General features: G+C 41.9%; 1 protein-coding gene across 1 annotated transcript in view; it reads left to right on the top strand.

Annotated features, from left to right (window-relative positions):
* Positions 1 to 16,957, top strand: part of LOC145415721 (uncharacterized) — a 98,166-nt gene that overhangs the window by 15,255 nt on the left and 65,954 nt on the right. Inside the window, exons 3-6 of the mRNA XM_080284946.1 lie at positions 4,738 to 4,911; positions 10,162 to 10,254; positions 11,795 to 11,952; positions 15,016 to 15,253. Coding sequence (XP_080141072.1) covers positions 4,738 to 4,911; positions 10,162 to 10,254; positions 11,795 to 11,952; positions 15,016 to 15,253 — 663 coding nt within the window. The remainder of the gene's footprint in view (positions 1 to 4,737; positions 4,912 to 10,161; positions 10,255 to 11,794; positions 11,953 to 15,015; positions 15,254 to 16,957) is intronic.

Raw genomic sequence — 16,957 nt, 5'->3', positions numbered from 1 at the left:
GACCAGACTTTTGGCAGACACAAACACACATGCTTGAACATGTGTGCATGTGCACCGACACGCACAGTGCGCGAGAGATTGGGCGGTCCAAGACCTCACGCACTGTGAATTCGCACACTGAGAATACATAATCTTATGGGAAAAATTACATATGGGCAGTACCCCTTCATACCTGGACATTTTTTGGCCCTTAGAGACATAATAAAGGTCAAATTTTTCAGACATTGTACTACAGATATAGCTACAATAACAAAAATATGGGTAATCACTTTAACAACAGTAGACAACAGGCCTGATGGGCTTTAATAACAGGTTCCGAGGTGCGGCAACACTTACAGCGCCGCACCCACTGCACCAACACTTTCCTCCACAGACTCCTCTTGAGCACCTTCCCCAGGAGTCTCAAGGTCACTCACTTCGACCATAAACCCCTCGAAGTCCAATGCTGACTCTTCTGACATTGCATCCTGTTCATCTTCAACAGGAGCAGGAGAAGACGATGTAGCTGGTTCCTCAGTTTCACTAACTTGAGCCCGCTGTGTGTACCTTGTTATGAGGGTCTGTTTCTTCCGTTTATTTCTTGCCTGTGCCTGTCTGTTTAGAAACGGAAGAGTTTGTCGATACCAACCAGAACTTCCTCTGTACTTCCTGTTCCTTCATCTCTTCCTTGAGCTTATCCACGCAGCAAGGATCTTGCTTATTCTTGACATACACAGCTCTGTATTCCGCTCCATCACACTAGGCGGCCCAACTTGACTCTGCCTGGCGTCAGGCTCTGCATCAGCCTCGTCTGTCCGTTGCAACACTTCCTCGTGAGGCTGTTCCTCATTAGCAGCGTGCACTTCTCGTATGTCCGCCAATGTAACATCCTCAAAATCTGGTACAGTATGTGCTGCTGTCAGTGTTGCTGCCTAAGCCTCGGCCAGTGGTTGAATGGCCGTCTCCTGGGTCGTGCAGAAGTGAGGCACGAGCATTCGCCACGCATGGTTCACCGTTGCAGGTGTAATGTAGTGCCAGGCTTGTAGGAGAAATTCAACTGCGTCCTTCACTATAAAATGATGCCAAAATGTCTCAACAGTCATGGCATCTGTGGAGGGTCGGGATACAGCTGCTGGCGGAGATGGAATGGGAGCAGGTGCCTCATTGAGGTCTTCATCGTGATCTTCTTGTAGGACATGAAGCTCCTCTTGTGTGTCTGTCTTTCTGCGTAGGTAGTCGTACACTTGCTTATGGTAGAAGTGCTTCACAGTGGCACTCAGTTCTTGATCCAGTGGCTGCAGTAGTGACATCTTCCTTGGCGGCAGAAACACAACACGACAATCCTTGTGCAGATCTTCTAGGTATGGAGGGTGACTTGGTGCATTGTCAAGCACAAGGAGCATCTTAAATGGAATGCCCAGTTCCCGACACTTGGCCCTGGCATCGGAGACGCAGCGCCATGTTAACCAGTCTGCCATAATTTTTCCCGGTCATCTAACCATTTGCAGACTTGTACCAGTACACATCACTTGTGTCCATGTTCGTGAGGTTTTTGTAGCATCTTGGGTGTGAAACTGTGTGTACAACAACTGGCCTCATCTTGTGGCTCCCAGACAGGTTTATAGTGAACATTACCGTCATCTTACACTTATGGAGCCTGCGACCAGGGGCTTGTTTTTGTCTTTTAGCGATGTAAGTTGATTTGGGCATGGCCTTATAGTATAACGACGTTTCATCGACGTTGTAGATCTGATCCTTGGTGTACTGTCCCTCTTCAAGAAGCACTCTAAATACTGTATAGCAAGATAGTCTCTCGCGGCCAGCTCGTCGGCAGAAGCATGTTCACCAGACACTTTGACATGATGGAGTTCCCTGCGCTTGAGAAAACGGTCCAGCCATCCAACCGATACCTTGAAAGGTTTGTCCACATTTAACCTGCGAGATGCTGCCTTGTAAAAGAGCTGGGCTTGGTTCCAAATAAATCTGCCATTCAGTGGAACACATTTCCTCTCCTTCCTCATTATGAAAGTGGCAAAATACCGTTCCATTAGTATCATTGCACGATTTCCCACGCGCGAACGGCCGTCTAGGTCAGAGGCACCATATGTCTTCGCTAGAGCCCTTATGGCATCACGGTTCTTCCACACTGTTCTCACTGTCGATTCAGCCAGTCCCAGGGTTTTCCCAATGGCGGTGTTTCCTTGTCCCTCCTTCTGCATCTTGATGATCTCTAACTTGGTGGCGTGCATCAGAAGTTTCTTAACTCTTGGGGTTGGAGCCATGATGCGGCGAAGTACAGGCCAGGATGGAGCAGCAAAAACAATACGCCACACGTACACCACAGGTTAGCTGTAGAGAGTGGATCCACACTGTACAGGAGTTTCTACAAACCGTCATAGCAAAGTCCGTCGTACATATCTAAACAAAATGGCGCATTTTAGACATAACTCCATCAGAAACTCATATGGTCGACCATAAACTCCTATGGACGACCATAATAAGACGCGCGATGGTATGTTCAGGTTCACCCTGTCTTAACGCCGCCTATGACCGTCAGAAGTGTGTCAACATGGCCGCACCACAGCAAGCAGATCCCCAGCCGAGGAATATTTTCCGAAGAAGGGATGTGCTTAACGAGCTCAGTGATGCTGAGCTTATCAAGAGATACCGGCTAGACAGGGACGGTATTTTGTATGTCACCAATCTTGTGAGAGACGCCTTATCGAATGACACCAAGAGGAGAAACCCACTCACCCCGGAGCTTAAGGTCATCATAACACTACGTTATCTTGCTACCGGAAATATGCAAATGTGCAGAGTTTGGGCTTTACAGTACTTGTAGGGCTAGCCCCAGCAGGTTAGGTTAATTATGGACGTCAAAAAAATATTAAATAATAAATAATTAAATATAATAAAATAATAATAATGGGATAGGTAAAGTTTAGACTGGTCGAAAAAATAATACTTTAGGTTAAGGTTAGTGTAAAAAAATATGAAAATATTAAATAAACCAGAAACAAATTATAGAAATATATAACTCAACCTAACCCAGATGAACTGGTTATTGTCCCATTGCTGTCCATAGCAATGAACATTTTCTTTAACTTTCTTTGGACTTAAGAAAATATTTGTAATGTAGGTTAAGTATATTATAATAAATAATGATATGAATAAAAAAATAAAAAAAAATATATATATAATAAAATTTAACCTAACCAAGTTTAGCCTAGCCAACAAAAAAATACTAATGTGAAATTAGATGAAATTAATAAGATAGGTTAAGTTTACACTAGTCAGACAGTGTTTTTGGTTACACACTTTTCAACGGGAATACGTTTCAGCGCATTTTCTCACAAACGAATTCCTATTTTACTATGTCTAACTTCCCCAAAAGTCGTAATATGAAGTTAAAACAATTTAAATCCAAGAAAATAATGCCAAGAACCTATTTTATTCCATAAATTTAAAGTTGACAAATTGTGAGCGGTGCGTTCTAGCAGCTGACGGTGTTGTTGGATTAGTGAGGTATGGCCGACGACTTCCGACGGCCATAAGACTGACTGTCATAAATTTGCTTAGCTATGACGGTTAGCTAGGGTCGACCATAAGCACTATGCAGAATACTGGCCCAGGACTGTTATGGCGCGCCCGCTGCCTTGTACCCCAAGCTGCGCAGTAGAATGCCCGGGAATTTCTGCGCATCACGATGACGACGTGATGCGTTGTGAGGGGTGGTTGCGTACTAATAGAAAATGGCATTTTTGAGCCACTCCTTGCCTCTACCTCACATTTTGTGAGGTAAACTTGGCATTCAAGGTTTTTGATTATGAGTTTTGGTCACTCGCGCACTGTGATGACGCGCACTGTGCAAGCCCACTATGTGTATACCAGTACAACACTCCCACCTTTGCATGCACAGCTGCTGATAAAGACACCTCATCCAGGTTTGGTTATTGCCATCTGGGGTATTTGGGGGCCGCATATTTACATGAAGACAGAGAAAATATGGTAGAGGGCTTTTGAGAAATTTGTGGCATTTATAGAGCTGGAAAAGTACAGTACATAACAAGGTGAATATGGAAGTAAATTATAGAAGAAGTATTGTGTGTATAGGAACTTGTTAAATGGTACTGTTGCAATTGTTGCCCAAGGCTTATCAGAATGTGAACCCCATGACCTGCAGGATGAATTTGTTTTTCTACAGTCCTGCAGTCTACTATACCTCTATCAGGGCACAGGGAAGGTTTGAGGGATGTTTGTATAGCTGGTTAATAGGACTGCCTGGTTGTATCAGTGCCATCACATGAATATGTACCTCTCCAGCACTGTTCAGTGGTGTAAAGATGGTAGTGAAGCACATGTAAGATTAGGTTGATGTCACAGTGAATGGTTCAGTTGCAGTGAGGCAAGAGTGTGTTATGTCCCTATGGCTGTTCATCCTAGATGTGGATGGGATTATGAGAGAGATTGAAACATGAGTTGTGGAGAGAGATTAATGGTGAAAAATGAATATCTCCAATCAGTTACATGCAGATGATGCTGTTTTGCTTTTTAATAGCAAGGTGGATAGTACCCACTCTGTAAAACTGGAAATTTGGTTTTGGATGCTAACTGTGACGAAGATGTTTTATTGTGACTGAATCTGCAATCTGCTGTTCACACCTAATTCAGGTGATGGTTTATTGTAAAATTTCAGTTCAGTTCATTAAACTTAATTCAGTGGAACAGTATCTTACATTACTTTGTAATTATTTCCAGGAGGAGTTTGTAGACTGCACCCTGGCATGTGAGGATGGGTTGGTGGGAGCTCACAGGGTGGTGCTGGCTGGGTGTTCCCCCTACCTCCGTGACCTCTTTGCCCGTGTCAGCAATCCACATCCAGTCATATACCTCCTCAACACATCTCGCTCCCTTGTCTTGTTGTTGATGGAGGTATGCTTGAGGGCAGTCCCATCACACTGCCCATGGGGAAAGCTTTGTCTTAAAACTTGCTTCTTTTGAATATACAGTACAGTCGCAGTTAACTGAGAAACTTGGGGCATTTACCTTCCCTGTTATCGATTTTTCCCGGGTATCTGATATTACTGTATATGTGGTACTCATACATAGACTATATCTTTGCAGTTCATACAACACCACTTGTATCCAGGGCCACACTAACATTTTCCCATTGAAAGAACCTAAAACATGCCCAATTGACACAACACACTTGGTTGCAGTGTCTTGTGGTAGTGCAAAGTGCACACAGTAAGTCTGTTTTAAATATTATTCATTACAGTGTTTTATTCATCAAACAGAGAAATTAAGTAATAAATTTTGAGCACTTATTGGTGAACAGATGATTTGGAAAGAAGTGTCCTACAGCACAGTTATCACGACTCTCTCACTCACAGTTGTGTATACATGCCATGGCCTAAGCCCAAGCATTTATTCCTCACTTGACTGCCATCACCATCCCTCACTCACCACTCACCTGTTTTGCAGATAATACAGTAAATACAAAGAAATTGCAAGCACAGTAATTTTGTCAAATAGCCTAAAATAAATGCTTCATTTCTGTCAGTGCAAGTGTGTTCTAAGTTGACGTCGTCTTAGAACGCATTTGATGACAGCGCCGATGCAAATGTGTTCTAATATGATATTAGCTTAAAACATTTGATGACATTGCAAATACATTCTAAGGTGACATCAACTTAGAACACATTTGGTGACTGCATATGGGTCCTAAGATGACCATCTTAAAACATATTTAATGCCAGTGCAAATACTGTTGAAGATGACATCATCTTAGAATACATTTGATGACAATGCAGATGTGTTCTGAGATGACAATTTTGGAACACATGTGATGACAATGCCAATGCAAATGCATTCCAAGATGATATCATTTTAAAATGCATTTGATGCCAATGCAAATGTGTTTGAAGGTGGCATCTTGGAACACATTTGATGACAATGCAAATGTGTTCTGAGATGACATAATCATAGAATGCATTTGCATTGGCAGAAAAGATAAACTCTAATAGAAATGAACCATTTTTTTTTTCTTTCATTTGACGAAATTACTGTACTTGCAGTCCCTATGTATTTACTGTATTATTTGCAAAACAGCTGAGTGGCGAGTGATGGATGGAGTGACAGTGGTCAGTGAGGGCACATAAACAAAACTAAGTGTGTTGTGAACTCGTGATAACACTACTGCAGAACACTTCTTCCCAAATCATCAGTTCACCTATAAATGCTCATGATTTATTTCTATAGTTTATTTATCCATGTTTTTATGAATACAATGAATAATATTTAACAGGATGGACTTGCAAAGGTACATTATGTAAGATGTGGGTGGTTAGAGTTGGTTGGTTAGGTAGAAAACTGCACTGGTACGACACATTTTCAGCCAATGAAAAATATACCTTTTTTCAGTGGAATTATTCATCTTGCTTTTCACACACACACACACACACACACACACACACACACACACACACACACACACACCTTTGGTCCCTGGAATTTCGGATCATAACTTATGGAATTTCCTACATTAATTTCTGTTATCAGTCTTACAATGTTCATCGTTTTCAGGACTGTTGCATTTGTACAGCTTTTATTTCAAGGTGACCACAATGTGTTAAGATTTGTTTGCACTTTAGGGTTCAGAGCACAAATCACAAATCAGGACAGCACAACACAACAGGGAGAGTGTATGTTTACTGACTGACGGCGGAAGGCTGACTGGTGATCTGTGGACGTATGTGGAGTGACTAAACAAGAGGAGAGGGAAGGAGGGCTGGAAAGCGGATTAACTAGGAAATGGTCTTGACCAGAAATGCCTTAACGTCACATCCCCCGACTTCACCCAGTCTCACCTGACTACCCTGTGCTGGGGTGGTCAGTGAAAGTGGCACACACTTATATTATTTATATACTTGTCATTCTGTGAATTTTCCTGTTTGTCTGATAATTCCAGTTGCTTGGTACTGTAGTTGTTTTCTGTCAGATTATTGATGTACTGGCTGCAGCAACAACTAAAGTGGTAACATTTAGGAAATGAAAATTGTTCATTTGATATTGTAAGGAAACCCAGTACAGTAGTTTCATATCACATCCTCATGGCTATCTGCAGTACATAAGGAGACTAAGTGACAGACGAAATTGGAGATCATGTACTGTACCGGTAATTGTTGAAATACATATGTGGAAAAAGTTTAAGCTTGGCTTTTTGATCTTCTTGTTGAATTTGTTAGATAAAGAATGATGCAGTCTCTTAATTTATTATCGTCACTGTGTTGTTGTTTGCTGATGATACAGTATTGTTGAGTGAAGATGAATGGGAGTTGCAAGGTTTGGTGAATGAATTTGGGACAGTGTATAGGAAGAGTAGTGGTAGGTGGTGGCGACCATCATCCACTCACTTGATGTAATGCTGCCTACTTCTTCCTTAGCCTTTATCATTCTTTTTCTGTGCCTGCCCTACTCTCTTCCTATTTCTCCAATCTTTCCTGTCACTACTTAATGCTTTTCTTTCCGTTACAGGTGGCTTTACATTGAGTGACAAGCCAAATGGTTTCCTGTAAGCCAAGAAACCATTTACAATGCTGGGTGGTAACCATACAACCAAACCATATGTGCTCCCTATGTGTCAAGTAGGTTGGTGGAGGGCTAGTGTCCCTCCCTGTAAAACAAATAACTCAGAGTCAAATGGCCACCCCATACGGGATTATGGTGTCTGGCAATAGATAGATAGATAGATAGTATAGGAAGAGGAATCTGAAAGTTAATGTAAGCAGGAGTAAAGTTATGGTGTTTGAGAGGAATGAAGTCACAGAATGCATGGTGAGGTTGGATGGCGAGGATATGGAGAATGTGAGTGCATTCAAGTACATGGGTAGTGTGATGAGTAAGGATGGAACCTTGGGGGATGAAGTGCGTGAAAGGGTACAGCAGGGAAGGAAGGTCTTTGGTTCACTGAAAGCAGTGATGAGAAATAGGGAGGTGAGTATGGAAATTAAGTCACTGCATGATAGTATTGTGATCCCTACCCTGACGTATGGAAGCGAGGCATGGACCTTGCAAGAAGGGAACAAGTCAAGAGTGAGAGCAGTGGAAATGAGCTACTTGAGAGGAGCATATGGAGTGACATGGAGGGACAGGTTGACGAATGAAGAAGTGAAGGAATGTTGTGGGGTGGATGTGAATGTGGTTGAGAAGATTAGGAGAAATACACTGAGGTGGTCTGGACATGTGGAGAGAATGGAGAATGAAAGACTGACTAAGAGGGTGTATGTAGGTGAGATGGAGGGAGGAAGAGGGAGGGGAAGACCGAGATTGAGGTGGAGGGATGGAGTTGAGAGGTATATGAGGGAGGGGGGGAGTGAGTTTGGGGTAGGGTAGTCAAATGGTGGGTGACAGAGCGACTTGGAGGCATTTTGTCTGCAGCCACCCTTTGCGGGATTAGGGCGTCGGGTTATAGAGAGATAGATAGACTGTGTTAACCCACCTCATACTGACTAATTACAAAACCCACCCCCAAAACCCAACAACTTTCGACTTGTATTGTTTTTGGCTCAAACCTCCCCTTTTTATGAGAAACATCAAAAATTCAGAGAGACAGTGCTCACCTGAGGTTCAAAATGCCCTAAACAGGTGAGACACCCCTCACCTGGTGCTTCTTTCTGTGAAGCCGCACTTCATAAAAGATGGTTTCTATGGGAGGGAAACTTACCAAAACCACTCAATAGGTAGATATTTATTTATTTGGTATGAATTTATATGTAGTATGCAGTACAAGAGTATACTGGTTTTCACACAATAATATAGGTGATATAAACATTGTTCACTCACCAAACACATCATCATACCGCACCTACCTTGGCGACGTTACCTTCTCATCACTTCTGCTCATTACTAACTCTGGTGCCATGTAATCTTTGTCCTCCGCATTGGGAATCACTTTCGCCTTGAATTTCATTGTCGGAGAGACCGTGGTGCTATATGTCCTTACTGGCCAAGTATCTGCTAACAGGCGAATTGCCAAGAAAATGGCATGCGGGGGGGGGGGGTCACACTGGTTCAGGCAGTGTCACAGCCTGGCTGAGGGTAGACGAAGGTCTCCCACATAATGCCTACCAAAAATCTCCTGCGAAACTTCCAAAATGTGCAAACGACGGGCCTTTCAATTGCAAAACGTATGATGCATGTTGTGGGGACTGAGCGTGACAAAAAGTTGCGACGTGCATTGTACGTCGTGGGTACAGGCAGGGCGGGTCAAAATTAACTTTAATGTACAGTCATGTTCAGAAGTTTGCCTCCTCTTCCACTGAATCTACATCCACACATAGGGCATGTCTGTAACTTTCCCCTCTGATGCATAATACAATCATACTCATCAGTGGGTGGGAAACATACTAGGCCTCTCTCAGTTGAGGATATTAGGCAGCAGAAAAAAGTGCACAGGATAGTGAATTGTTAGGTGAATTTTTGCCCCCATTACTAGCAAAATTTTAGCGCCTGGTGGTTTAGTGGGTAAATATTGTGCTCCAATTGGATTGAGCCGGTGAAGGTTTATATCCAAAGGGGTGGTTGGAGTTTATTGTACGTAATGCCACTCAGGGATGAGTGAGGCTGGTCACTCTCATCTTAAATGTCAGGACCAACTGCCTATCCCCGGGCTCCTACGCTTCTCATGGGGCAACGTAGGATTGGATGATGGATGGATGGATGACTAGCAAAGTGATAGATATTTTTTATCTGTCTATCTGTCTGTTGCCAGACGCCCTAATCCTGTAAGAGGTGTGGCCACAAACAACTCGTCTCCATGTCACCCTGTTCCCCTGCCATTTCACTGCCTTGCTCCCAGCTTACACCCTCCCTCTTTCATATACCCCTTGACTCCATCCCTCCATCTCATCCTTGGCCTCCCCCTCCCACTCCTTATCAGTCTCTTTCTCTCCATCCTCTCCACATGGCCAAACCACCTCAGTGCATTTTTCCTAACGCTTCCTATCTCATCCACATCCACACCACAATGCTCCTTCACTTCCTTATTTGTCAGTCTCTCTCATCATGTGACAACTACCTAAAAATACGAACAAGAAGCTTTGGATTTTTTTTTTTTTTTATACATTTATTTTTAAATATGAGATAGTTACAGGTGTTGGTAATGATAACATCTCTTTACAGTTCATCTACCGAGGCCAGGTTCACATTCCCCAGAACCGCCTGCAGCAGCTGGTTATGTTGGGTCGCAGCCTTAAAATTAAAGGACTCGCCCAGGTATGGCAGGGTACAGTGATACCCCATTGTTAGGTTGTTTATGCAGTAAGCCTGTGTTATTAATCTCCTTGTTTGGCTTTTTTTTTCTGCCAAGTTTACAGTATTTTGTAGAAAAAAATTGCTTATTTAACCCCTTAACCGCGGGGCGTCACTTTCATGACGCTTGGGAGCAAGGGATCATGCTGCGGGGCGTCGCTTTTGTGATTCTGTGTTATTTTGAATTTACCTGGGCTTCCAAGTGGTGGCTTGTATCATCTATCAGTACTGCCAATGTCCAACACTAGTCAGCACTCCTAATCTCATCTGTACTCCCATCCATTGTTGACAATTTAGCCGTTTCTCCCCGTTCTTGACTCCCCTCCCTACCCCCCCTCCATTACCCTATCCTCTCGCCTGCCCGGCCGTGCTACGCTAAGTAAATCTTCCCTGGAATTTTTCACTGATTTCATCCATTGAAATAAGCCCTATGCCATACTCTTATACCAAATAATATATACAAGAAAGAAATAAGGTAAGTGAGAGTGCCATACACCTGGAATTGGCTAATTATCACCTGACAACACCTCACATGCACTCGTTCGCTAATTTTCGCCGTTTATTTCCCCTTGAAATATGCCGTATGATCTATTTTCGTAATAAATATACATATATGGAGGGAAGGGAGAAGCCTAAGTGATATTTACATTCACCTGGAACTACCCAATTTATAATGTATTGTCTAGATTTCCTGCCAATCATTTCACTGCTATATATTAGCAGCTGTCAAGAGGCTAGCGATGGCAGTAATGCATTTCCCTAGGTAGGCCACCACCCCGGCCCACCCTTATCAGTTCACTTTCATCTTCCAATGTGGAGGTACGTCTGTTTGCTCTTGCTAGCTTCAGGGACATTTCACCCCCATGCAAAGGGCCCTGTGACCTTTACCCCCTACTAAACCTCGTGTGGAAAGAGGTAAAGGGCTGACAATTGATAAAAGAGTGACTACGATCTTTCTATTGAGTAAAACGGTGCAAGTGGAACTGTAAATAATGTGTAAATAATGTGTAAACAGCAAGTGAAAGTAATGAATGTAAATATACGTGAACAGTGGAAAATAGTTTTATAAGTTACTTCATACTTTCACATTTTTTTCCACTGTCACTTTACATTTCTGCACAGCTTTCCAGAATAACTTCTTATTGTCAAGTAATTTGCATTGACATATATATATATATATATATATATATATATATATATATATATACTGTATATATATATATATATATATATATATATATATATATATATATATATATATATACAGATATATACTGTATATATATATATATATATATATATATATATATATATATATATATATATATATATATATATATATATATATATATATATATATAGATATAGATATATATATATATATATATATATATATATATATATATATATATATATATATCCCGGTATAGGTATATATATAAAAAGGTACTGTAAGCAAATGTTTAATATTTTTTTCATTACATCTGTTTCAAATATCTTTCAGATTATGGTACCAATTTCTGGCGTACCTGAAGGCAGCTTGGCAAATAACAACAACAACACAGAAACTTGTGTATCAGACACCCTCACCCCCATGGCCTTCCCTCATGGCCTCCCTCTGTCATCACTGGGGGGTCTACCCTTCCCCCCTACTGCCACTAGGTATGCCCAACCCTGCTCTTGGGTAATTAAGTGCTACTGCTCAAGAATGAATATGATTGAGTTTAATCTTGCAGTTCCACTCTATGGTGCCTGGTGGTGTAGTGGTTAGAATGCCCCAGTCAGTGTGATACCCTTTGGTAGGATCGATTCCCAAGAGGTGGCTGAACTTATCACTCCTGCTTTGTCACTGAGGAGAGTAGGCAGAACTGTGAAAGCCTTGCCTTGAGCTAGGTGGTAAAATAGTACAGTATTGACAGTTGTACATTATAGTCAGTCTCGGAGGTATCTAAGGAAGAGAGACTTCTGTTGCCTGTCACCGTCACAGATAACTACAGTGGTATTAAGGGGACCATTTTGACCAAACATAAAGCTGAGGAAAGTACCAAAATCATTCTCTTGTATCATTACTTTCTGGCCTGGTATCACCTGTGTGTGTGTCAGCGAATGTGAGCAATTAAGGAGAAAAGAAGGCTTTTCTGGGAATGGAAGAAAGGTGGTAGCAAAGAGGAGAATATGGCTGCCAAGCATAGGGCTAGAAGAGAGGTATACAGGGCAAAGTCTGAGTCACAGAGACTATTACTTGATAACCTAAATCATGGGGAAAGGAAAAATATGATATTTAGGGTGGCAGGTCAAGTGAAGAGGGATAATCGGGGTATTATAGGTGAGCAGTGTGTGAAGAATGATGAAGGAAGGGTAGTGGTGAACAGTGAGGATATTAAAGATGCTTGGAGAGAGCATCATAACCGGTTGTTGACTGAGGAGTTTGACTGGGACAGGGAAGGTTTGGAGCCAGCAGATCCAGTGTCTCGCCCTTGGCCTTTGATTGATACTGCTACTGTGAGTGAGGCAATATGCAGGATGAAGGTGGGGAAGGCAGCAGGTGTGTCTGGGTTGACTGCCAAAATGTTGAAGGCCTCAGGCGATATAGGGGTGAGTTTAGTCACTGACCTGATAAATAGGATTATTTATGAGTGTGTTGTCCCAGATGATTGGCTGAAGAGTGTAATTGTAAATGTGTATAAAGGGAAGGGTGATGCCCTGGAAAGAGGAAATTATAGAGGTGTAAAGCTTTTAGATCAGATAATGAAGGTCATGGAGAGAGTTTTAGAAGGTATGATTAGAGAAAGAGTGAATATTGGTGAGATGCAGTTTGGGTTTATGCCAGGTAGGTGGACCACTGATGCTATATTCATTGTTCGACAGCTTCAGGAAAAATATATTGGTAGAAGAAGGGATCTTTATATTGTTTTTGTTGATTTGGAAAAGGCCTTTGACAGAGTCCCTCGAGAGATGGTGAAGTGGGCAATGAGAAAGCTTGTCTTGGAGGAGTGGCTGGTTAGGGTGGTTATGGCTATGTATGTGGGTGCTCACACCCAGGTAAGAGTGAATGGAGATTTGAGTGATGAGTTTTCCGTGAATGTTGGTGTGCATCAGGGGTCAGTCTTGAGTCCCATGTTGTTTATCATGGTACTTGAAGCCCTTTCACGTGACTTTAGAAACGGACTTCTGTGGGATTGTTGTATGCTGATGATTTGGTGTTGATTGCAGAGAACGAAAGGGAGGCGGAGGAAAGGTTTAGGAAGTGGAGAGATGGTATGGGGCACAAGGGTTTAAGGGTAAATGCGGATAAAACAAAAGTGATGATATCTAGGGTTGGTGGCGGTACTGTCAGAGACGAGGGAGAGTGGCCATGTGCAGTTTGCCACAAGGGCGTGGGAAGTAATTCCATCTTGTGCGGTGTGTGTGATAAATGGGTGCATAAAAGATGTAGTGGTATCAGAGGTAGACTGCAAGATAATTCTGATTTTATGTGTACGGCGTGTTGGGGTGAGCAGGTGGAGATTGTCAGATGTGAAAGGATTGAACTTGCTGGTGAATCTCCTGAGTGTGTGGAAGAGTTTTGTTATTTGGGAGACATGTTGTGTGCTGGAGGTGGGGCTGGAGCTAGCTCTGTGGCTAGGGTGAGAAGTGGTTGGAAGAAGTTCAGGGAGCTCTTGCCTCTCCTGACATTGAGAGGACTCTCCCTATGTGCCAAGGGGTCTTTTTATGCAGTATGTGTTAGGAGTGTAATGCTGTATGGTAGTGAGACCTGGGCAGTGAAGGAGGAAGATATTCGCCGGCTCAGACGTATAGAAATGACAATGATTAGGTGAATGTGCAGTGCGTCCCTGCGTCCAAGGCCTGGAGGGGCTGGGTTTACAATGGAAGAGTTGAGAGGTAGGACTGGAGTGTATTGGTGTTGTGATGAGGAGAGGTAGATTGAGATGGTTTGGACATGTGGAGAGGATGGGGGATGATAATTGGGTGAGGAAGGTGAGAAGTGTTAATATTGGTGGTGGGGTTATGAGGGGTAGACCGAGAAAGACATGGGATGTGGTCATTAAGTGTGACCTCAGGGTTAAGGGACTGAACAGGGAGGCTGCAATGGATCGTGCAGCGTGGAGAGCCGCCGTTAGGTGACCAAAGCCGACACATGCAAACATGTTGGAGCCTTTAAAAACGAAAACGTTTTATCTCTATCTGGTATTTGTTATCCACTGTTGATAAAATGATAATGTTTAACAGAGATTTATTTACTGTTTTACTAATTTGTCAGTTACCCAGTTGTTCACCCTGTATGCAGATCCATTGCTACAAACCCATTAAGCCCTTGAGTTCACTGCTTGCTGCTTTCAGACATTTGCATTCAACATAAGAATGGCTGGCTGTATGGTAGGGGATTATTGAAAGCTGTATCTAACTTCTCCAGCTCAAAATTCTACCCTAAGCTAAGTATAATTGTCAGGAGATAGTAATAGTAGTGGTAGTTGTACCTCCGGGGTTCATTTGAAATGTGAACCCAGTGGACTGCAGGCTGAAGTTGTCCTTCTCTGATAGTCCACCATCCTCCTTTTGGGGGATAGGGGAGGAGCTGAGAGATGTTTGTTCTGTATCTTCTTGGCCATTTTGATGCCACTGCATGAGAGCCTTCTGTACCAGTACTTGTCATGAGATGGTAAAAGTAAAATTAAAAAGTCAGCATGTGGAAGGGGTTAACCAGTACAGTATTTTTGTCCACAGCACCTGCACCAACAACAATGTTTCCATCTTAAGCTGTGACAGTGGTGGTGGCAAAGATGGAAAAGCAGGACAGAATAAAGATGTTGAGAACAGACAAGAAAGAGAAGAGGCAAGAATCAGGGTGAGGGAAGAAGATGGAGGAGGAGAGGATGGAGGTGGAAGTGAAGATGAGAATGACGAATCCATTGGGAGGAGAAAGGGTAACCGAAAGAGGAAACCATTTGAACACATAGAATTGGTAAGTGTCTTTTGAAAATACATACTGGTAACAGACGGTCTTCATTATTTGTCAGAAGTGTTTTCCAGATTTTTGCAACACTTTTCATACAGCTGGTATTGTAGATAGGGGTAAAATGGGAGATCAGCTTTATTACTGTATCTTCATAGAATTAATAGTCTTCAAAATGCACAGGAGATGCTTATCTTTCATTTGCCGGACCATTTACTACCCCATCACTGTCCACAGTAAAGAAATCACCAGAAAAGTTTTGTAGACATTGGAAATACAGATATACCCTGGTTTAACGATGCAATTGGTTAAGTAAAAACCCATTGCTATGCTGGGTTTCGTATCTCAGGGTTGATATAACGTATTAAGTATTGTATAGGGATGCGTTTTTGGGCCGTGGGTTCCCCCCAACCAAGTTCCAAACCCACCAAAATGAGTCCAAAAACAAGTTTAAAGCTAATCAAAATGGCCTGACTGCTGTAAAAGAAGCTAACTTAAACCTGAAACCAGTGTCCGTCTCTCTTGCATCCTGTAAAGGTCACTGGAGAATGCGATCTCTGACTTGTATTCAAACTCAGCAGAGAAGAAACAGTAGCATTGTATACAATCCCACCATTAGACAGTCCTGGGACGGTTAAATAAACATCTGTTATGCATAATAATAATGTATGAATGACACAGAATCATCCAATGTGCGAATTGTTGTGACGGAGAATTGTCGATGTCTTGACAGGGAGTTCTCTTGATGGGGAATGCTATTGATGATGTGATTGGGTTAGCCTTTTCAATGGCCCTTCATGTCATTGTTGTTACTGTTCTGATTACTGAGCTCCTTTATTTTCTTCTCTTATTTTGCAGCATTTATTTAGAAAAATTCTTTCAAAGCATTTTCCTTTGAACAGCCCAAATGTCAGGGTTGTTATGATTTAAATCATGTGATTTAAATGAATTTAAATCAGAGTGAAAAAAAGCATGATTTAAATCAAATTGGATTTTTAAAAATATAAATACAGTACAGTAAAAATTAAGAAGACAGAGAATGTGATGGATGTGTATTGTACAGATGCATCAAGTCAGCTTGGCCTGTACCCTTCCTGTACTGATCTTAATCAAGTCAGGCACCAGTGATTGCCTTTTGTTACAAGGTAGATATTAAAAAACTGAGGAAAGAAGGCTCTTTGATAATAACAGTAAAAGTGATTATACTCAGTGTTAACATATGAACTAAACTCTTCTTTAGATACACTGTAACATGATTTAATCTAATGAGTATGATCCTAATTTGACAAAATATAAGACAAGTTGGCAACTTTCTTCAGTGTCTGATAGTGCGAGTAACCTCCCCCATACCATGAAGTGCTGGCCTATGGTGCACTGCCTTACCCCCACTTCCCATTCACATTATTATTTTCTATTTTGTAAGTCTGTTTATTTGAACATTGATATATAATCATGCTTAATGGATGCATTGCAGCAAGTGGGAGGAAAAAAGACCCATTATGGTACTCTTTTGACAGAATTCCCAAAGGCACAAACAAGGTTGGAAAAAAAAAATCACAAAAAAAAATGTGATTTAAATAAAAAATCTGATAAAAAATCAATTTTTTTTATAAAAAAAAAGTATGAGTTTTCCAACTCTGGTGAATGTAAACACATGATTTATCAATCGATGATGTGATTGGGATAGCCTTTTCAAAAGCCACTCTTTATGTT

Source organism: Coenobita brevimanus, chromosome 103, assembly GCF_032717465.1.
Source record: "Coenobita brevimanus isolate Jiangsu-jjx chromosome 103, ASM3271746v2, whole genome shotgun sequence".
NCBI classification, from domain to species: Eukaryota; Metazoa; Arthropoda; class Malacostraca; order Decapoda; family Coenobitidae; genus Coenobita; species Coenobita brevimanus.
The sequence above is the reverse complement of the archived record's forward strand: the minus strand, read 5'-3'. Positions and strand labels throughout refer to the sequence as shown.